General features: G+C 33.5%; 3 protein-coding genes across 3 annotated transcripts; 2 read left to right on the top strand and 1 right to left on the bottom strand.

The window, feature by feature from the left end:
* Positions 1–7,917: 7,917 nt before the first annotated feature.
* On the top strand, positions 7,918–13,893 carry LOC21397351 (nuclear valosin-containing protein-like). The gene is made up of 14 exons (XM_010107412.2): positions 7,918–8,431; positions 9,290–9,411; positions 9,556–9,644; positions 9,741–9,776; positions 9,976–10,153; positions 10,355–10,419; positions 10,713–11,212; positions 11,332–11,419; positions 11,515–11,646; positions 11,750–12,318; positions 12,433–12,568; positions 12,673–12,741; positions 12,838–12,969; positions 13,254–13,893. The coding sequence occupies exons 1-14, from the start codon at positions 8,214–8,216 to the stop codon at positions 13,365–13,367; spliced, it is 2,448 nt and encodes an 815-aa protein (XP_010105714.1). The 5' UTR covers positions 7,918–8,213; the 3' UTR covers positions 13,368–13,893.
* Positions 13,894–15,694: 1,801 nt separating this feature from the next.
* On the top strand, positions 15,695–18,367 carry LOC21397352 (F-box protein At5g52880). Its single transcript, XM_024171799.1, has 6 exons — positions 15,695–16,146; positions 16,592–16,746; positions 16,854–16,947; positions 17,294–17,496; positions 17,853–17,989; positions 18,109–18,367. The coding sequence occupies exons 1-6, from the start codon at positions 15,962–15,964 to the stop codon at positions 18,223–18,225; spliced, it is 891 nt and encodes a 296-aa protein (XP_024027567.1). The 5' UTR covers positions 15,695–15,961; the 3' UTR covers positions 18,226–18,367.
* Positions 18,368–19,332: 965 nt separating this feature from the next.
* LOC21397353 (reticulon-like protein B5) lies at positions 19,333–22,070 on the bottom strand. The gene is made up of 5 exons (XM_024171780.1): positions 21,771–22,070; positions 20,263–20,443; positions 20,041–20,182; positions 19,764–19,833; positions 19,333–19,674 (listed from the first exon to the last, which is right to left on the bottom strand). Exons 1-5 carry the CDS (start codon positions 21,958–21,960, stop codon positions 19,505–19,507), a joined length of 753 nt encoding a protein of 250 aa, XP_024027548.1. The 5' UTR covers positions 21,961–22,070; the 3' UTR covers positions 19,333–19,504.
* Positions 22,071–23,835: the final 1,765 nt, after the last annotated feature.

Raw genomic sequence — 23,835 nt, forward strand, 5'->3', positions numbered from 1 at the left:
ACAACCTACATATTTTGGTGACTTAAAGAAAAAAGGACGTTGCATATACAGCTGAGAATGAACAAAGACTAACAAAAAGTCGATCAATATTTAATACTAACATATAAATTATAATATATTCCTTTCAATTGATGGGCCTTTATATGATTTTTAGGAAATTAGTGTCTGTTAGACAATTGTTTACATAAAAAGTAAAATGGGGTTGTTTTTTAAGGTGTTTGGTATGAAGATTGGTGTCATAATTTATAACTCGTTATAATAATTTTTTTATAAAAAATACTTATAAATTAAAAATAATTTTAAATTTTTAAATTTATGAACTAAACGTCTATTAAGGCTTCGTTCATTTCACCGATTTGAGTTTTGAGTTTTAGGTTTTTACAGTAAAAAGCTCTCAGAAAATGTCACATCTAACTTTTTCTGCTACAGTGAAAAACTCTCAAAAAATGACACATCTCAGTTCGAATTAAAAACTCGAATCTGTGAAATAAACGAGACCTAAGTGATTTATAAAAGAAATAGTTGTCAAATTTTTATTTGCCTTCCTTTTTCAGTTTTGACCTTCTTGAGAGTGACTGAATGAGGCCCTCCCTTTTTTTTTCTTCTTTTTTTTTTTTGATGTGTCACTGAGCACCAACAAACAACAACAACAAAAAAAAGAAAGTCGGCAATTCCTGCCTGGGCCACCCTGGCAAAACCCTGATGCATGGCTTGGATTTCTCACAAAATGGTTAGGTTTTACAGCCTGTGGTCGGTTCTAATTAGTGGCTCTTTTCTTTTATAATAATTTATATATCATATTGTTAAGAAAAGTACATGTGTTATTCTACATAAAGAGTGGATGAAAATATGAAGTGATTTATATACATAGACGGACTTAATACCTAATAGGTTATTTTTAGGGTCAAATTGGGCTCTTAAAGTGTGTTAGACTAATTTCACATGTGGTGTCTCCTCAACAAGTGGTATCAGAGTTGATGGTTCGTATGGGTCAAGTGATCACACTCAGTTACAGTTTTCACGTTGCCTCTCATGGAGAGTTGGTGTTCTCGCAGTTGGCGCTGTTACAGGTGCAGATGGTGAAGTATTGGTGGACTTGCATAGTTTTAGCTCTCTTTCCCATACTGGAATTGGCTCTCATTTGGAATGTGATGTTTGGATGTGCCGACTGTTAAAAACTTTAATTTGAGAGAGAGATTGTTGAGAAAGATGCATGTATGTGTTGTCTCACATAAAAAATAGATGAGAATGTGAAGTTGTTTATATACATGAAAAGACCCAAGACCTAATAGGTTAACCTTTTAGGTCAAATTAGATTCTTGAAATTTATTAAGCAAATTTCACATATGGAATCTCCCTGACACATTGATATGTAAAAACATATTCGTTCATGTTAGGTAATATGTCCTCATGCAATGGGCAAATGTTTTATAATGTTTATTATTTAATTTCTCTCTCTAGCTCCTTTCTTTTTGCTATATCTTTTTTTTTTTGTCTTCTTGTACCCAAAAAGAATAACGCCCGTGGAAATAAAGTGAATGCTTAGTTTATTTATTGCAATTCCAAATATGATCATATGCTTCATTAGGCTTGACGGTTTTTCTTTTCGACTATGCTCTACCACCCACTATAGGGTAAGCTTGGGCTTTAAGCAAAAACAAGAACATTTTTTTTAACTGCTATGTATTTTATTATATATATGTTGTTATTATCAAATATAAAATTTTGATGACGTGACATGAACAAAATCTAATATTATTAATTATCATAAATTTTTTTAAACAACTATTTAATTTATTATAACTGTCAGATTAATATCTTATAATTACTCGTTAAAGAGAAACCCTTAAAATCACAACTCCATGTATATATACCTATCTATTTTCAAAGCGTTCTAACTATTATATCTACAATCTGAATGAACGGCCTGAATTGATGGATTTCATTATTGGCAGAGAACGCCCTAGAGAATCTGAAATTTGATTGGCTAGACATTGCTGAAAGATCTGGTTTATGTCCCAATCTACAAGGATCCAAACTTTCTGCAAATGGAAAGTATAGATTAGTACTAACAAAAAATAATTGGAAAAATTACTCTTTATTAAAGTTGCAACTTTTGAATTTGTTTTCACTTTTCTAGTTTTCTTTATCTTTATAGTTGGCAGGCAAAACAGTTACTTAGCTAGTCAGTAAAGGTAGTAAACATTGAACTAAACGTCAAGATAAATTTCCTTTTTCTCTCCTTTTTCTTCCTCCTCCTTTTTCTCCATAATTTGCCTCTTTTACTTTGGAGATCATAAAGCGACAGTTCTAGCAATATTGAACCTCTTATGTGAGGAAATGAAAAGGCTACGATGCATGTGTTGATAAATAGCAATATTTATACATTATTGTATAAATTACAAAAAGAAGTGCATATATATTGCTAAGTGAAGATTTTAAAAAATCAGATTTTTACTCTTAAATTAGTCTAAAATTCCGTACTATATCCTCGCTTTATAAGGAAAATTATATTTGTACTTTTAGTCATTATAAAATTTATAATTATGTCTCTATCTCACGAAAAATTATCTTTAAATTCGTTTCATAATACCTCGCTCATTAAAAACATTTTATGGCTACACCAAATGATATAAATGGGCATTTTACCGAATGCTCTCACTAATTTAAATGACTTAAAGTAAAAATTGCATCCATGCACATGCATATATGCACATAAGTTAATTGACTTTATTGCCTTTTTGGCTTTGGATCTCTCTGGGCATTCGTGAAATTTCGACACCATTCTCAACCCCACAGAAAACATTTATAATAAGACGGAATATTGAAAAGGATCACAAATGAATAACGATGTTATGGCAAAATTGCTTCTTTTCTGTTAGTAAAGAGCCAGTATTTCTTTAAACTGACATAACCATGTGATCAATGCAAAAATATCAGCCGGTCGGATGTTAATAAAGTTTTATTTGAGGTAAGGATCGATTATGGTATATATTGGTACAGTTCATAAAATGTCGCATATATATATATATATATATATATATATAGTCAGCAGGATTTTGCATAGTATGTAGTATATGCTGCCTTAATGAGGACAAGAACAATGATATCCATTATAACATGTAATAATTTGAGCATCAATATATGAAGAATTCTCCACCACAATCATAGAGAGAAGTTCGGTAAGTGTCGTGTATATTGACAATTGGGCATGCAAATTATTGAGACATGACACGCGCATATAATACACACACACACACACAAAGAAAAATATCTGAAATTTTGTGGCAAAATGTAAGCATTTATGTACAAGGAACAAGGGGTAAATGGAACAACATGGTTAATCATTGAAACAAAAGGAAAAAAAAAAGAATAAAAAGACAGATAGAGAGAGAGAGAGTTAGTTGGTAATCTCTGTACGTTTGATATCAAATTCAAGAACCATATATATAAGACTTTTTTTTCGTCCCTCAAACATAACGTGTAGTTATGAAAATGTAATATGATAATTGTTGAACGTAACATTGACATTAGAAAGAAATAATAGTAAAAGAATTTATTCATCTAAAAATTATATTCCTTCTCTCCAACGGCAATTTTACATTCAATAATTGTCACGTTACACTTATATATATATATATATATATATTTATTGATGGAAGAGCCTTATATTTAGATCTTGCCATCTATAAAATTTGGTAAGACTAAAGAGAAAAGTAGAGGGTGGCCTTTTAACTGGCTAATAAAAAAATATATACAATAAAGAAAAGTTAAGACATGAATGATTAAAAAAATATTTGTGTGATCATAGGATGTCGTTTTGACTAGGACCACTCTATAAGTGCTTCAGAATTTTTTTTAAAAAACCTTTTGTATTTATATGTTTATTTTGTAAGACTTATTTTATTTTCTCTTCTCTTTTTTTCTACAATTTAATTTGGCCTTTGAGGGAAGCTTTTTTAACACTCAAGTGTGGTGTGACTTGAAAAAAAGTGGTGAAAAGGATAGTGGCATTGCGTGTAACCCACAAATCAAAAATGTTGCAAAAAGTTTTTGAAGCAACGCATGTGATGCTGAGGTGGAAACGGGCCTTATGGACAAAGGGAGAAGCGTGGGAAATTAGCTCTAAGGAATCTCGTTGCTCTCTCACATATATTTATTTATTTTTATTTATTTTTGCTAAAATCCCAATTTGTTTGAAGAGATTCTCTTATAATTATGCCACTTTGATAAGTTGATAAGCTCTCTCACTGCTCACCCTTTTGCCCTTTAAATGACCATCTTTTGAGCAACTGTTTTTGAAGTCCAAAAGCTACAACTTTTACGGTGTCTTTTACTGTCTCCGCCTTTCATCTTACTTTGCCAAAGAAAAAAGAAATTCTTTCATTAATTTTTGTTTTGTAATTGGTACTTCATGTTAGAGATCATCCTTGCTTGCCCATCACATGAAAAAAAATAATAATAATAAAATAAAATAAAACAAGATAAAACACAAAAAGAATGAGGGGAATGGAAAAGGAAAAAGTTTTCCTTTGAATTTGAGTCCTTCCTTATTATCCATTTTCCACTAGTCCAAATCAATAAATAATTCCTACGTATTGGCTTGAGTATAGTAGACAAAAGTTTGTGCATGCTTGTGGGACACGGTTTTGTCTAGGATCAAGTTGAAAATTGTTAGTAATTTCCTAGTAGTGTTTTCTTGGCAACAATTTAATGGCTGAAGAAACAATTGGACAGGCTATGCTTAGGAAGGACGGCGAGTGTGAAAAGAATGGTCTGAACTCAATATATATATATATATATATATATATAACTTTTCTTCTCTAGTACTATATTAGAATTTAAATCTTTTTTCTCCAAAATCTGAACTGTTAGAATCATATTTCTTTTTGTTATAAAAGCGAGAATGACCTTTAATCATCATATCAATATCACTTCATTACTAATATACATGATGATAATTCATGAATCATGACACTTAATATCATACTCCATGTTAGAAAGCAAGTTAGTACCTTATGTATTGATCCCAACGATTTGATCGTTTTATAAAATGAATTTAAAAGGTTTCCATAAATAATTAAACATAATGTAGATGAATTAAACGTAAAGAAAGTTGTAAATTGCATTCAAGATCATGGATCAAGTTACAAAAGCATTGAATTCTACGCAAGGTGCCTTACTATATAATAGTAGTATATGAGAGAGCATTTTTTATATAATAGTATTAATAGATGCATTATTTGACATGAACACTATAAATATAACCGTTAAAATTTAAAATGATCAAGAAAAACTCAATCTATTGATAAGACCAAACACCATGTCATATTAAGTTTCCTTATATATTTCTCAAATAAGCTTTTCAATTTGCATATGTTTGATTTTTATTATTTTAAATAGGGATCTTGTCCTTCAAAAGCATGTTCTTATAAAATAAGAGGGTTCATATTTCATAGTTTCTTCGGCAAAAGTCTTCTTCAAAAGCTTGGTTGCTAAGCGTTCTTTTTTTTTTGTATATGAGAAAGAAAAGCATTTTCTTTCTCTTTCTACACACACACACCAATAAAGGGAGACATTTTCTTTGTCTTTGTCTTTCTAACCAAAATAACCAAAAGACGTGTGAAAATAAAAGTTTCCAAGTAAGTTTCATGGTCCCCAATCAAAAGATGTGTGAAAATTAAAGTTTCCAAGTAAGTTTCACGGTCCCAATCAAAGACTTTAGATGCTTACAGCGTCAATCCACCGTGGACTCAAAGACTTTAGATGCTTACGGCGTCAATCCACCGTGGACTCGAGGTGTATAGCCGCCCCCTTTTAGTTTCTTAGCGAGAGAGAGAGAGAGAGAGAGAGAGAGAGAGAGAGAGAGAAGAAGAAGAAGAAGAGGCGTGCAAAATATTTGCCTTTTTGAGTCCGCCACCATGTGATCGCTAAAAGCAATAACCCTAAAGTATTATAATACAACAAAATTAACCACAGAGAAGTTAAAAAAAAAAAAGAAGAAAAAAAAAGAAGAAAAAAAAAAAGAAGAAAAGAATTAAATATGTGAAAGATCATATCAAATATGTCTTATTGGAAATAAAATAATTCATACTCAAGAGTGTGAAGGGAGATAAATATTTGGTGACCATATATATTAGTCATTTTCTTAATAGAGTCACCATATAATTTCTTCTATATATATATATATATGTATATATTAATCATGCGCTAGCTCCTTACCGTGGACATCAAATAAAGAATTACCTTCCCATCAAAATAAATAACTTATAAATAAAACAAGCAAATAAATAAATAAATAAAGAGTTACCTCTTGGTGGGATAGACTATACAAACTTCCGAGGAATATTTCGAAGCATAAAACATTAATTTTGCAGTGCCTTGACAAGGTCTCAAGTTCATACCTGAAAAATATGGCTGTTTAATTTGAGAAGAAAATGTGTAATATAATAATTTGATCCAAATAAATCATGTGCTACTATTTTAATTGTTGTATGGAATAACAATTCCTTTTTTTCTTTTTTTTTTGGTAGAAATGGAATAACAATCAGATCTGGGAGACATGGCTCATCAAAGTCGAGTTGTATATGACAAAAGAAATGTATTAAAATAAAAAAAAATGAAAAATATTAGTTGAAAAGCCAAAACCAAACACAACTCAGACCTAGAAAGCATTATATATATATATATATATATATTTTGCTGATCACAATATCCTCTAAATTACAAACTAGAATTCATGCCCGTAACAATGAAAAATATTATATAAATATGAATTGAAACTCATGTGACCTACTCCAAATGGAAATAGTGAAGAATTGTGTAATTACAGAAAGAGGAGGGGAAAATTAAAGGGAGTCCAAGGTTTTTATGGCATTTTGATATTTCCAAGGGCCAATTTGATATTTTTGGAAATAACTGCATGAACCATGCCAAGCCAACCAAATCAGGAATTTGAAGCGAACAAAAATAATAATCCTGACCTAGCTGTTTTTTTTCCTGATTTAAAAAATTCAAAAAGTACGCAAATAATAATTTTAAAATCTAAAGACGGGTAAGAAGAGAAGATAAAAAGGAAAGAAAGAAACAAAAACCTTTACAAATTTCACCGTAACCAGCTGCAATGTTATCAGTCAAAAAACGCTTAGCAAAGAATTAAAAATATATATTTGGCGCGTTAAATTTATTTATTCGAGTTAAGAAAGTGAATTTGAGTTGTAAAAAATTTAAGTTTAGTTTAGACTTTGAGTTAAGTGTTTAGGAGGAGATTAATTTGACATTTAAAACTTAAATTTTGTGTTCACTTGTACTAAAACCAAACACCAATTACAAAGAAGTGTCCTTTTCTGCAGAGACAATCCGCACTGTAAAATCAAACTTGAGTAATGGAAAAATAAGGGGTGAGTGAAACTCACGAACTCGAGTTTGAAATTTAAGTTGCGTCTAGTAAACGCATAACTAGGCTCAATTTCACACTGGACTTGGACTTATTCGAGTGTGATCTACGAAGTAAACGACTATTATTTATTAGGTTATAAAAAATAATCATAACAGTAAAAATTAAGAAGATACGATCAGATCTTTCATATATAATCCAGTGATAAATCAACATCTTTATCTTCAATATTAAGTATGGAATTCGAATTCGTCATCCCAATTTATTTGAAAATGCGAATTGTGAACCTATAATATGTTAGGTTTTTATTAAATCTTTTAAATTATCGTATTTAAAAAAAAAAGATAAAACTGCGTTCTTTATTATTCAAATCCAAAATTTTTCTTTATATAAAAAATAAATAAATATTTTTTTAATTTTTAGTTACTTTTCTGGGAAGGCATTTAACGTGCATAAGTAATATAGCATGCTATAAATAATCGGAGAGGGGTCAAGAGCACAATGGTAAACTCGTACCAACGTTGTATAACCAGCTCTCGGTGAACGTATTACACTGAAACTCTCTTTTTCATCTTTCCTTTGAAAAAAATATATATAAACAAATAAACACAAAAACCAAAAAACCCACCAACCAATTTTCCTTGATTCTCTCAAAGCTCAATCTTTGCTCCGTTTTTTCATCGTTGAATCTCCTGCTTCTTCGCTGATTCCAAAGTCCAGTATCAGTACTTGTACGAACAAGTTTTTTTTTTTTTTTAAAAAAGAACGAAAAAACTGGTGTTTGAGTTTGATCTTTGATCGGTTTGATTAAGGATAAATGGAACAGAAACACGTTTTGTTGTCAGCTTTGAGTGTTGGAGTTGGGGTTGGAGTTGGGCTGTTGAGCTCAGGGCAGTCAGTGGGCAAATGGGTCAAAGGAAATAGCTCCTCCTCTGATTTGGTTTCTGCTGACCAGATTGAGCATGAGTTGATCAGGCTAGTCCTTGATGGCAGAGAAAGCAAGGTCACATTTGATGACTTCCCTTATTATTTGAGGTAATTTCAAGATTTCATTTCATGTTTTTAATTATTGGAAATGAAGAATGCCATTTTTGAACTTTTTTTTTCTTTTCTGGGTAAAACTTTTCTCATGAATCTGTTATGGGCCAAAGCATATTTTAAGAGTTTTTAAGGAATTTAAGGGATCTATTCTCCTTGTCAATCCCAAGCCTTATGTGTTCACTATCATTCTGCTTTTAGATTCTCTTCTTTTCGTATTCTTTTTTTTCAACCCATTAAGTTTTTCATTGAGTTGGTGAACAGAGTGGCAAATTTTGAGGACTAAAAGTTCACAGTTAACAAGTCAATATATATCCTATGAGCGTATAGAAGAAGAACTTGTACAAGACTTTTTGTGAATTCTGGAATAAGTCAAGAGGCAAAAAAAAAAAAAAAAATGGTTTTGTTTTGATGACTCTCTCTCTCTTGATTGACATTAGTGAAAAGGCAAGTCTTTCAGAGGTTTCTAACGTTTCTCCTTTTTCCTACAACTCTATCTTATAGGCTTTTAATGGTTAAAGAATAATCATTTCTGGCTTATGAGAGATTTCATTGGTCTCTTCCAGTACTTAATTTTGCTTTATCTAATTAATCCTGTTTACATCCTCTTATATCATTTCCATGTGTTTTAGATTCTAAGTTCAGTTTATTAAAAAGTTTGTCCTTGTAGTTAACAGAGAAACTTGTTATGCCAAGTCTCTTTACCGTAACAAGCTTTCCAAAGAAACTCAAAAGTACTGCTATGTCCCTTCTCATATAATTCTTTCAAATCATGAATTTGTTAATTTTACACACTAAAGTTCTCTCTCTCTTCTTCTCTTTTTTTTCTTTTCCTTCTAATGATGGAAATGGCAGTGAGAAAACTAGGGTGTTATTGACAAGTGCCGCACATGTTCATCTGAGGCACTCGGAATTTTCCAAGCACACCAGGAACCTTTCACCTGCAAGTAGAGCTATTTTGCTCTCAGGACCAGCTGGTATATAAATATATATATATATATATATATATATATATCACAATATATATATGTATATACACACACACATGAATAACTGATTTTGGCACCCCCAAAGAAAATCATTTGAAGTCTGAACTAACTATGGTTTGTTGTTTGTTGAAGAACTATACCATCAAATGCTTGCCAAAGCCTTAGCACATCACTTCAAATCAAAGCTGCTTTTGTTGGATGTTAACGCCTTCTCTCTAAAGGTAACTATGGTTACTACTTGTACTACTTTATTCTATCTTGAATAAGACTGTTCTTACAGTAATACTTATACTTTTATCATTTTTAATTCTTCACAGATGCAGAGCAAGTATGGTTGTGCCAAAAGAGAAGCAGTAAGCTTTTTTTTTTTTTTTATTGCTTTCCGTACATAGAAACTATGCATGTTTTCTTATATATGCTGAATTCTTAATCAACATATTTTCTTGTTGATAGATGATGAATATTAACCATGTTACTTGACATACTTTGTGCAAATTCAAAAAAAAAAAATTTGCCATATCATTGCTCCTAATTCAATGTTCTATTTGCTAGTCTCTTAATCGATCTATCTCGGAGGTGGCAATGGAGCGAGTGTCCAATTTGTTTGGCTCCTTTTCAATCCTTCCTTCAAGTGGGGACACTAGAGGTGTGAAAAGAAATAATAAAACTGGGGACGCTAGTTCCTCTGATATGGGTGTAATGGCTTCCAAATATGCCCCAACAAACTCAGGTACTTCAGAACTTTCTTTTTCTACATTGCTGCTATCCGTCAATAATGTGAAAGTAGGCAACCCAAGTTTCAGTTTCACTAAAATTGAGGAAATTCTATGTTATGCAAATAGAGGGCTATGTTAGTTGTTAGAAAAGATGTGAGAAAACTGATTAAAAAAAACGTGTTAATCATTCTCGGCGATGTTGTTTATTTTTGCAGCTTCTTTGAAGCACGCGAGCAGCTGGTGTTTTGATGAGAAAGACTTTATACAGTCACTTTACACGGTAATTATCATAACAATTTAAGTTTCTTGTTTTAACTTTAATCCCATTTTATTCATGTTTAATCTTGTTTTGGTGACACTTTTATATCTGGAGATGTTATTGTAGATGTAACTATCAAGCTCAGGCTTATGGATTTCCTTATCTTTTTAATAGAAGAAGTGTCTCAAAACCCATGCTTTATAGCAGACTTCTCTTCTGGTAGTTAGTTAAATCAGTATTAGTTAGATGCATTATTACTTTTCCTAAACTACAAATTTGTTTTAACAAGATAAAGTGTTGGTGTTTTCGTTCAGGTCGTGGCTTCAAAATCAGAAACTCGTTCGATTATATTGTACATCAGGGACATTGAGAAGCTGCTACTCCAATCGCAAAGGTTTTACAATTTGTTGCAGAAAATGTTGAAGAAACTCTCAGGGTCAGTGTTGATACTCGGTTCCCAGATGTTGGACACAGAAGACAATTATTGTAGAGAGGTCGATGAGAGGCTTTCCGTGTTGTTCCCATACAACGTTGAGATCAAACCACCAGAAGATGAGACTCATCTGGTCAGCTGGAAAGCTCAACTAGAAGAGGACATGAAGATGATCCAATTTCAAGACAACAAAAACCACATAGCTGAGGTCCTCGCTGCGAATGATCTCGAGTGCGATGATTTGGCTTCAATCTGTCACGCAGACACAATGGTTCTCAGCAACTACATTGAAGAAATTGTAGTGACAGCAATTTCTTATCATTTGATGCATAACAGAGACCCCGAGTATCGCAATGGAAAGCTTGTCATTTCTTCAAAGAGGTAGATAACAATGGTTTTCTTGTGCTCATGATTTCTCTCTTTAGATTTATTGTAATTATATGTTCTTGCGAAAAAGGAAAGGGTTTTGCATTTGACTATTATTCTGGATTTTGGAACAGTCTGTCGCATGGATTGAGTATATTCCAGGAGGGAAAAAGTGGCGAGAAAGATAGTTTGAAGCTTGAGAAAAATGCAGAATCCTCAAAGGTCCTTTTTCTTGTCTCTGCTATAGTTAATTATGGTGAAACTAGTTCTGAATCTGTGATTTATTTTTATTCATCCATGTTTTCTTCATAATTTAGGATGGTGAAGGCGAGGCCGTTGGTGCAAAGACAGAATCAAAGTGCGAAAGTCAAGGCCCTGAAAACAAAAATGAGGCAGAGAAATCTGTTTCATCAGGGAAGAAGGATAGTGAGAATGCACCTCCAGCGAAAGTAAGAGCAGAAAAATTGTAAAGATGTATATAATCAAAGATGACATAAGATTCTCTCTCAAGTTTTCACATAATTCTTTGTCTTGTTTCATGGTGTTCTTCAGGAAGTTCCACCGGACAATGAGTTTGAGAAGCGCATAAGGCCAGAGGTTATACCAGCAAGTGAGATTGGCGTGACATTTGCAGATATTGGAGCCTTGGATGAGATCAAAGAATCACTTCAGGAGTTGGTAATGCTTCCACTTCGAAGACCCGACCTCTTCAAAGGTGGCCTTCTCAAGCCTTGTAGAGGCATATTGCTCTTTGGACCTCCTGGCACAGGTAAAACAATGCTGGCAAAGGCAATTGCCAATGAAGCTGGTGCAAGTTTCATCAACGTCTCAATGTCTACCATCACTTCGAAATGGTTCGGAGAGGATGAGAAGAACGTTCGAGCACTTTTCAGCCTTGCAGCCAAGGTCTCACCTACCATCATATTCGTGGATGAAGTCGACAGCATGCTCGGGCAAAGAACTAGAGTTGGGGAGCATGAGGCCATGAGGAAGATCAAGAACGAGTTCATGACACACTGGGATGGCCTCTTGACCAAACCTGGAGAGAGGATTCTTGTTCTTGCTGCCACTAACAGGCCCTTTGACCTTGATGAAGCAATCATTAGGCGGTTTGAGCGCAGGTATTGATCAGCAAATTCATCATCACATCTCTGTCACACTTGCGTGCAAGAGCTTAACAGTTAAGTTTAACTTATCCCCCTTTTCTTTTCCTTTTTTGTTTGAGTGTTGTGCAGAATCATGGTTGGTCTTCCCTCAGTTGAGAACAGGGAAACGATCTTGAGAACTCTTCTTTCAAAAGAAAAGGTTGAGAATCTAGACTTCAAAGAGCTTGCAACAATGACAGAAGGATACACTGGAAGTGATCTTAAGGTATTTTTCTTTCTTAATTGATCTAATTAGAAACTTAACATCATAATTAGATGTGATCAGCTCATCATTAGATGTGATCAGCTCATGAGATTTTCTTGAAACAGAACTTGTGTGTGACTGCTGCTTATCGACCCGTTAGGGAGCTACTACAACAAGAGAGGGAGAAGGATATGGTACTTGCTATCTTTTAATCTCTTCCTCTATCTCATCCCATTCTTGCTTTTATCATGTTTCCACATTTTAAATAATGCACAATGACATTAATACAGGAAAAGAAGAAGAAAGATTCTGAAGGCTCTTCCTCGGAAGGTGCCTCATCCAAGAAAGAAGAAGATAAGGAGGAGCGAGTCATTACCCTCAGAGCCTTAAACATGGAAGATATGAGACAGGCAAAGAATCAGGTAAAATGAGTGACCCAAGACTATCTTTAATATGGCTAACTCCTTTAGGTGATAATAAATGAAAGAGTTTTCCACAGTAAGATATCCTACTAGTAGTGCACGTTTCTGAACGTTAAATTTGGTCAAATTACATCAAAATAATTAATAAAAAGCGTCAAAACTGACAGAACTGGATAAAGATCTGACAATTTAAAACAATGTATTACATGTTCTTATTCAAACCGCCTCTACCATTCATTGTAAATTGTAAAGATGTTTAATTACACATGTCTGGTGCAACACAGGTAGCGGCAAGTTTCGCTTCCGAGGGATCAATAATGAATGAGCTGAAGCAGTGGAATGAATCGTACGGAGAGGGAGGCTCAAGGAAGAGGCAACAACTGACTTACTTCCTCTAATATATCTCATAAAGCACGAGAATTCTACACCACCACTCATCATCGGCACCTTTCTTCTTGGAAAAGAATGTCAAAAGTCTTGAGGAAGCTTGGAGAGTAGTCCATCAGAAACTCCCTTTTTCTAATGGCATCACTACATGGAAATCTTCCATAGCCAAGCCTCGAACCAAAAAGTTCCAACCAACCCCATTAGAGAGCTTTGTCAGTTTGCATTAATATTTTATTAAAAGTCGAAAAATCCTGTCTGGCATTTCAGGCTTAAGAGAGGGCTGTCGGGATTTGCTAAGGAAGTAGAAACCAATTGTTGCAAAGTCCTTTTTTAGGATTTAGTAGTGTTCTGTGAGTGTCTCTGGTGTATGGAAGTGCATATATAGATGTGGGGCTTTGGGGAAATAGGAGAAACTTACAAGGAACTTGTTTAATTAATGGTAGACACCCTCGTAGAATAGTATTTGTACATTGGTTCTGTAATTTTATTAGTACAATATTTGCCTAATACTATTTTTATTACAGTTTGCTTTATTTATTATTGTGTGATATGTTTTCTTTCTTCCTCCGGGTAAAGGAAACAAATTAATTGGCTTGTCAAAGCTGTATCTATACCAAATATAAGAACTACTTGAAACATTAGAATATCACCCTTCACTTACAAGGAAGTTTCATTGTTTCAAAAAGAAAAAATTAAAATAATGGTATTAACAATTATAGCAACAATGAACAGAAGTAGTGAACTTTCATAAACAAGACAAGAGAAAGAAGGGGACGATAATAAAAGGGCAATCAGTTCTCTCTTGGTAATCTGCTGTCCTACTCAGCAACGATTACTTCTTTAGTTTAAGATATCGTAATAATATGTCTTTTTTTTTTAGTGTTCTCATCTTCGACCGTCTCTGTTGCTTGTAAAATTATCGTCGTAAGTTGCCTTTGTTCTTACATTTTTATGTCGTTTTAGTTATTGTCGTCGTTTTGAATTTTAGTGTCGTTTTTTAGTTATTACCGTGTATATGTCTATGTATTGTTGTTTTTTAAATATTTATGCGGTTCTTTGAGTTTCTGTCGTTTTCCTTTTCATTGTCGTTGCTTTTGAAAAACCGAAGTTGCCGTTATTTTCAAGATTTTTATTTCCTTTTCTAGCTTTAATGTTGTTTCATTAGTGTTGTCGTTTTAAATATGTTCATCACTTTCATATGTTATCAGTTTCAAAGTTGCCGTTTCTCACTATAATTATAAAAAACAAAAACAAAAACAAAAAAAACTGCGTTGTTTTTCAAATGTACTAACATGTCTTTTTTTTTTCTTCTCATTATTGACCTTTTCAAATTTCTTTCATGTTCGTGTAGTTGCTGTCTTTTAAGTTGATCGTTTTTCATGTCGTTTATCATTTTTTGGATGCCTCTATCGTGTTATACTTTGGTTGTCAAGTTTTATGTTCTTTTTCGAGTTTCCATCATTTTACACCTTGTCGTACCTTTCAAAATTTAATGATGCTTTTCAGTACCAGAAAAAGAAATGATGCTTTTTCATACTTCTTGTCGTCTAATTTCGTTCTTCTTGTTATTATTCACGTCAAGAAAAAAAAAAAAAAAAAAAAAACCAAAATAATTGCTACTGTCGTTGAAATTCATATCTTTTTTCCAAGGTTTCTCAACAGAAAAAAGACAGAAATACTTTAAAAACTACATAAATCAGAATTTTTACTCTCTCTTAATTAATAATATTTTTAATTAAATTATACTAATAAAGGGGTATTAATTAATAACATGCACTCTTAAAAGTAATGATAATATGAACATTAAAAAAGGACAGTAACTGAAAAGGACAAAAAAATGTCAAACGACATAAAAAACGAACAAACCAGTGAAAGGACGAGAGAGAGAGAGTCATGAGACGCAAACAATGTTAAAAGAATATATATATATAATATATATATATATATAACTATAACTGAAAACAAAGAGAATAAGAAAAAGGACAATGATATGTTGAAACAGCGTCAATTTGAAAAACGACGACATCTTGGTAAACGACAACAAGAGAAGCCTTAAAAACCTAGAAAACGACGATGAACTGATAAATTACTATAAACGTGATAAACGAAACATAAAAAAAAGACAATTAAAGGTAAGTATAAGACAATAACATAAAAACGAAAGAAAAATCCCCTAAAAAAAAACGAAATAAAAAAAAACAACAACAACAACACTAAAATGATAAACGACAACATCCTGAAAACAATATCAACATGAAAACAACAATGAATTTTTTTGTAGTTGATATTCAAATTTCTGTCGTTTTTATAATTTTTATGTGAAGCTGTTGCCCATTAGTTAGCTCTCGTTTTCTCTCTTTTTCTGGGAACCACTTTCTCTTTAAATGGTTGTCGTTGAATATGTACTTCAACGGCGTCCTCTTCACGTTACCCATTTATCTCCGGCCACCGTCGCCTTTTATCTTCCTTTTATCTGACCAGCTCAATTCTTTCACAACCAAACCCATAAAAAATTAAAGCAGTCAAATCCACGACCAAAATCTCAAGATTTTTCCCTTTCTCTACCAGCCGGCATTGATCCTTCTCATCTTTTCCATCGATCTCAATGTCCAACCCAGTGGAGAGATACCAAAAACTTGGATTTAAAGAATCATTTGTGAAAATCCACCGATACCCATTAGCCTGTAAAGAGCTGGGCTTCATTCTCAGGGCCGCTTATACCGAATTTCCCAAGAATTTACAAGCCCTAATCGTCCAAGACACTATCACTGCCTTTCGTCTCCTTCCTGGGTGCGTATTCTCTTGATTCTTAATTGGATTGAAATTTGTGTAAATTCTGTACCCAAATGGCAATTTCGATTGAAATATATCACTCTCTCTGTGTATTTGATTGGAATTGCGATAGAGACAAGTAACAATTTTAAGGCTGTTTTGACCTTTTTTTTATTTAACTTTACTTTAATTTGAATTAACAAATTACCGGCTAAATCATTGATAAATTGATGATAAACAGTATGATCATGGTTTATCACTGATTAACTACTATATAAAAAGGGATATTTCCCTTAAAAGGAAAAAAAATTTCGGCCATTTATTAAAGAAGTGGCCAGAAAATGAACATTTGCGTAATTTTCCCGGATGACTGCAACTTTATTTAAAATTGTAAAAGTTTGGCTTCTATGGAACATGATAAGGTTGTTGTTGATATGCTTATGGTTATTTATTTTAATTCTAGAATGCAGACTCGCAGCGCAGTTTCTGGAGCTCATGTACTCCTTCAAAGCGCCGAGGCCTCATTGCCAAAGCAGAAGAAGAATTTGGTTGTCGCGGAATTTAAGCAAGCAATGGTTGCCCATAAGCGGCGTTGTAAAGCCCGCAAAGAAGAAAAAGGTAAGTTCTTTATAGCCCTGCAAAATGATTTTGTGTCCTATTGTATTGTATTGACCATAAATCAGATGGTCTATGAGATTATTTCATGAATCCATTTATGTCCCCAGTTTCAGGTTCTGCCCATCTTCCACAAGATATTCTTGTGCACGTCTTCAGTTTTCTTGATATGCAATCTTTAGTTTCTGCTGAGCTAGTATGCTGGTAAGTCCATATTACTATTTCCTTCTTTTTTTTTGTGGGGATACTCTTTGGTTTCTCCTTGTATTTTTAGGTTTTTTGGATATGCGATAATAAGCTAAACCATGAGTGGCGGAAGTAGAAATTTTTTTGATCTATTTTAAAACTATGTATCTCTCTTTTTACTTACATGTATCATTTTATTTCGAATGAATTGAGCTTGTAATAGAGTTTAATTCACTTTTAAATTTTTTTATTCCCAAAAATTATGAACTTATAATAATTGAATTAAAAAAACTGTACAATTTCTGTACTCAGAAAATTTGTGCTGATCGTCTTTTTAACTCGGTTGCTCCCCCTTCACTTTCAGGTCGTGGAATTTAGCGGCAAGTGATAACCAGCTTTGGCATGCACAGTACGCTATGCTCTTTGGGAATTCTGATAATAATTTGAAGATTAGTGGGTCTCAAAGATCTAAAGAGATTGGAAGTAACGAATATGTTTCATTACGGGAAGAAGTGGTTATTGGAACAAGCATTGACTGGAAGGAGGCCTTCAAAAGAGAATGTAGAGGTATAATTATCCTTTATTTTCTTTAGAGTAGTGATTAGAATTCAAGAATTTTATCTTAATTTTCGGATTTCATTTATCTATTAGCAGGTGCATCTTTTTAATATCAATGGGTGTGTCAATTAATTTTTTAAACACCTATCAATAACACAATGACAGCTTACGTGCTACATCAGTTTATATTAATTAGAATAAAAGTTTTGATCTCATATGATACACATTTTCTGTCTTCTTTAAATAATATATCCATACTTGACCAAATTGCATTTACACTTGCAAATGTAGCGTTTTTCTTTTCTTTTTCTTTTTTTTTTTTTTTTCCTGTTTTATTGGCATATTCACATGTGTTTGGATTACAGGCACTTTGTCGAAAAAATTAAGATATAGCAGGGGATACTGTGAAAACTGCAAAACGATAGTTTGGGTTGATAACTTGAAATGTTCAAATGAACATTGTCGATCACATTCTGAAGTCAAGCCCGTTACAGCTTCCGAGGTATATGGTCTTACAATATCAAGCTTGAAGCTTGACTTTTTATTTGTGGCAGTGACCTTTAATTTTTATTTTTGTAAATGATAACCTAATGTTTATTAGGTAATTTTCCTCTTTCTCAGGTTGTCGAATACATTTTGGATGGTTCAACTTCATTTTCGACATCATCTTCGGATAGTGAGAGTGATTCAGAAGAAGATTCACTGCAAATGTCTAGGTTATGGGCCTATCCGTATTAACTTTTGAGAAAAAAAACAGAAGCCTAAGGAATTGTTTCTAGAATGATAGATGAATCTCGTGACCTCAAGTGCTTAAATAGGAGTCTATTAGTATTGCTAATCTAAGGGTCATTTAGTTCGTTGATTCGAGTTAAGATGTGACTTTATGTGAGAACTTTTTACTGTAGTAAAAAAAAAATGTAACTGTTTCTGAAAGCTTTTTACTGTAATAAAATTCAAATCGGTGAAATAAACGAGACTTAACTATTTACAAGTTGATCTTTGGCTTTAACAATCCAATACTCCATTTAGAAGCAAATCAGTAAAATGGTATTAACGAGTAAAATGTTTTGTAGGAAGGAATTCTTTTTGTTTGTCGTCGCGGGTAGCAAGAATTGTTAATATCCAAAAGTCTCCCTTGAGATTCTGATCGCCACTAATGTGCTGCTTGAGAATGGTCCAGTAGAACAAATTCCCTTTTTTGACGAAGGTTTCAGTGTGTATAGACCACATTCAATTGACGAACCAATTAGCCACAACGATATTGAGTTTTCGAAAATTTTGCAAGGTTTCAGTGTGTATAGAGCACATTCAGTTGACGACTTTGCAACGTATTGTCGAAAAGAAATATGGAACCGCACCCAGGTAGTGAATTGGAAATGAGATCGAATTTCCCGAAAAAATGTAATGGACTCAGTATAGGAAAGCCATAAATAATTTCATCAAGGATAATTAACATGATTGATTCCGAAAATCTAAACTTGTGCTCGGATAAAAGGGTAACGCGATTGCAGTCCGTCAAACTCCAACAGTTTGAAACAGCCAACAATTTAACCAAGATTTCAAAGAAATCCAAGAATACAAGGACGCATTGTCAAAATTAAAAATTCAAGAACCTAATAATTGCCTAAATAATTCAAGTTTTGCATGATATATCTGTGATTGAGAAAAAAAATTCAATTAAAAAAAAAAGGACCGAGAAAACAAGGCTCTACCGCTCCTCCGGGCCCTTCAAATTTTCAGTTGCACGTTTTTCTATTAAGGTATCACATGGTTCCGAAAGACAAGAAAATGTGAACGTCGTCTAAAGGTAATTAAAGCATGAAATAATTCAGACAGACAGTAATATGACTATAACGAAGTACCATATATATTAAACTAAACTGTGTGCGTCCAAACAATTCTGAAGCAAAGAGCAGAAATAGGGAACCTAATAGGAAACAGGCATACGCCACGGGGACTAAAACCTTTTAATCGCTCAAATTGCAACATGGACCTAGTTAACACTATCTTGATTACTCTAATCCTTCTTCTTTTCTTTCAACGGACCTTTTGGAATTTTACTCAATACCTTTGAGTCAAAAACTACATACTGCTTCTTGATCTCAATTGTTGCTCTCTCAGAAAGTGCATCAACCTGATCTTCATACTTCTCATAAAGCACCGGTACCGTGTGTAGCACGACAAACGCTGTTTTTTTTCAAATAATAAATTGGTGTCAAAGTCTAACAGATAGATATTATTCACAAATATTACCAACAACGTTAAAAAATCCTTACCTATGTAGAACAGGGTGAGGAAGTTGCACCAGTTCCCAACAACGGACAGAACCCACAAGCCAGCAATAATCTGAAAATAAAGAGGAAAAAAGTTTCCTAATAAGTGGGAAACCACCAACAACTCCAACCCATTGACCATGTACCGTCTTGGCAAAAAATGGTAATATTACTGTTTTCATGTGTCTGTGGAGAGCAATGAATCGTTCTGGTAGAAGAGCTCCTATGCTACACTAAACTTTAAATAAAATGCAAAGAAAAGAGGTGAAAATCAACATACACCAAGAAATTTCTTCAACTCCTTCCCCGATGCAATATTTCTCAAAACAGCCAATGCATAATTTACTTCAGCTCTCAGCACCGAAGCAACCTCGAGGACAATTTTCTCCGGAATTCGGACTTCCGGTATTTGCGGTGGAGACCTAGTTTAGAACAGAATAAGGTCAAAACCATGGGAAACTTTACCAGAAGATAAAGGAAACATTAAATGGCAATAATATACTTGTTGATCAAAGTGGAGGCATTGGACCACAGGAAAAGAAGAGCCAGCGAAAGTATCAGTATATGGCAGACCAATGTGATTAAATGATATTCAAGCAACTCAAAGAGGACCCACAATATCGTGGCCCCACCAAGCACGCCAGCAGAAAGTTTCTTGTTCCTCCATAGGAAAACATCCGCAGCTGCAAGCAAAGATTTCACACAAATAAATGATATTTGATCGTAGGATACTAAGCATTACAAAAATAAAAGTATACGGTTATTCCAAGCTCTTTCCTTTGAAACTTATCAGGGATCGTATTACTGAACAACTCTACAACATTTTATTCAATTGTTGTATCTTTCAAATGGAGAACAAGTAATGCCAGGGATGCATTTTTTCCTAGTGAGAATTAATAATATAGGGCACAACCCGGAACTATTTGGTGTGTGTCTGTGTGATAGATGAACTAGTCAGCCATATATATGTGCAAGTTCTTAACTCCCCAAGTCAAAAGCGAGAGTATGAGAGAAAAACACAATGGCCTATTTCACATTTCAAATTCTATTGCTAACCACTAAAACCACCTAAAAAGGACAGAGAGAAATGTCGTACGATGTTTAATGATAATCTCAAAGTTTTCACCATTGCATGATTTAGAAATTAGAATGCAGTTATCAGAGACGAAAATAAACAAATCAACTCTATTTCATCCTACCCGTACTTCACCTAATTATAAACAACCAGAATTGTGGATCCAAACCCAACCAGAAATTTAGTTGAAACAATCGCAAGAATTGGAGACGTTTGGTTCATGGATTATAATCATGATATTAAAATCATTTTTTATTTACGTGTATTTTTTATGAGAGAAAACATTGTAGCAAACCATGAACATGATTTAAATCATAATATGAATCCTCCGACCAAACATATGAATCTAAAAAAGGGGAAAAAGAAAACACTTTCAAAATAACATCTTTCACACCCTGAACCACAAATTGCATTCTTAATCTAAATCTAAAATACCACAATGACATGAATAAAACTAGGAAACCATCTCAAACTAGCTGATGGACCAACTCTGATAATTATTTTAGAACATGGATCCAAATTGATCTTAAATACCAGCAAAACTATGCGAGATCTGAAAAATCCCAAAAGTTTAATCAATTCATTTCCTTTGCCGACCTTTCGTTCTTGCTAACAATTGCATTACAAGATAAGCAAGACCGAAGCAGATAAATACGACGATGAGTAAACAGAAAAGCCAATCAAACAGAATATCTCCTTGATAATCAGAAGCGTAAGAAATGTGAGCAAACAAAAAAAAATCATCGCAGTGGAAGTCGTTTCGATTCATTGAAAACTTTTGAAGGTTTCATTTTTCCATCAGATCCAAAAAATAAAAATAAAAAGTTAAATGTATGAAAGTATAACGCAACGCTGATACATCTATAGATACACATTTACTCAAAAGATGATTGATTATATGAGCGGATTTGAATCGAGAGAAAAGACGAAATTACGTTTTCCGCCTCCCAAGACCTTGTGGATTGGTTTTTCTCTACCGAAGAGCCTGAAAATCTTGGCTTGAACTTCTTCGACCTTGGACGGCTTGTCATCGTCGGAATCTGATGACGACGACGAATCGTGGCCGTGGATCTTATCGGCGATCTTCTCAATCAAAGACTCCGGCTCGCCTGCGTGTTCCGCCATGGATCTCCGCACAACGATGACACGGCCCAAACAAAATGGAAAAGTAACGAGAGAGAGAGAGAGAGTGAGCTTGAGTAATGTATGGGGTTTGCAGAGAGAAATGAATGGTTATGAAATCTGAGCCGTTTATAACGGTGATGAAATCTGACCCGTTTATAACGGCGAAGAGCCCGAGGCTGAGGTTCGGATTAACGAACCAGGTGGTTCGATATATAACGGAAACCGAGGAGAGGGCGCGGGTGTCTGGAGAAAGAGAATGTGCCATGCCAACATGGAAAATATCCACTGTCTCACCGCTTTTGCAGCATTCTCGCTAACACTGACCAATTTACTTTTCTTTTTCTTTTATCTTTTTTCATTTTTTTTAAAGAAAATTATTAAACTCTTGTCTAAATTTTTACTCTTTATTTTTTATTAATATAATTATTTAATTAAAATGTATTAATTAAGAATAAGATATAAAATTTAAGACTCATGTATTTTAAAAGATATTAGTCAAATTTTTTCTTTTTTTTTGGTTTTTAAAGTTTTTTTTTTTTAAAATGTTCTATAACGTGGCGGTGAGAATAGATAAAATTATTAAACTTAACCTAATCTATTAGTCTGAAATCTGGATTCTTATATCTTACTTTTAATTAATATTTTTTTACTAATATAATTATTTAACTAGAAAAGATATTAATCAAAAATAAAAAGTAAAAATTTATATTCATACATTTTAAGAGTTATTTGTTTTCTTACCCTATTAGTATATATCCCCATTCTCTCATAAAGAGTGGGCCCTACTTATGAGACTAACAGGGACCCACTTGTGGAGCCCTTTTTTTATGAGAGAGTGATAATTTAACCCTATTTGGACACGTAGCATTGTGAGAATTTAACCCTATCCAGACACATAGTATTCTTCTTTTCCTTATCCCTTATTCTCTTCTCTTTTCTTCTCCAATATATAATCTAAAAAGACGTGGAATACAACAAATATTGGCCCGTTTACTTAGCGGATTCAAATTGTGTGAGTTTGAAACTTTAGATTTGAATCTATATATGGGTTTTTGTAGTTCAAACTGGTGTTTGGTAGTGTAAAGATCTAAACAAAAAATAAAATTTGAACAAGTGTTTTGTAACACCATGAAGAATTAATTGAGATTATTAGTGTGCCTAATCTGGATTATTAATTGAGTTTAATTAATAAATGTTTCTGACACGTGTGAGTTTAAATAGTTCCAAGGTATTTAAATTATTCTCAATAATTTATTTTAAACCAGAAGTGTGTATGGGCGCATTTCTAGACTGTTCTTTTAAAACATTGTACACATGTCATTTTCTTTTCTTTTTCCTTTTCTTTTCTTTTTCTTTTCTTTTCCTTTCTTCTTTCTTTTCCTTTCTTTCCCGTGCACTCTATCTCTCCTTCACTCTCACTCTCCCGTGCTCTCTCTCACACTCTCTCTCTCTCTCTCATTTTTGTCCCAAATCAAACGGAGTTTGAGCCAAATACGAGTTTCAAAGTGTTTTCAATGTCAAGAGAATGATTCGAGGTAAGATTACTGAAAGAACCTCTCTTGAATCTCAAGTTTTTGAATTTCAAAACTTATTTTTGGTTCAAACCGGATTTTGATGGTTTTTGAGTAAAACTAGAGTAGAAATTGGAGATCTTATATCTCGATTTGGGACTGGATTTGCAGGTTTTGGATTGATTTCCGTGAGCTTCTCTCGCACAATTGATTCCACTGGTCGACCAGTGCGGTCGACCGGATCACATGGAAACCGGTCGACCTATGCGGTCAACCGGACTGTAGGCTGACCGGTCGACCGGTGTGCACACTACCGGTTGACACCGGTAGTGTTGCACTGCTCTGTCACCGGTCGACCGGTTGA

The sequence above is a fragment of the Morus notabilis genome, unplaced genomic scaffold (genome assembly GCF_000414095.1).
Source record: "Morus notabilis unplaced genomic scaffold, ASM41409v2 Scaffold1094, whole genome shotgun sequence".
In the NCBI taxonomy this organism is placed as follows: Eukaryota; Viridiplantae; Streptophyta; class Magnoliopsida; order Rosales; family Moraceae; genus Morus; species Morus notabilis.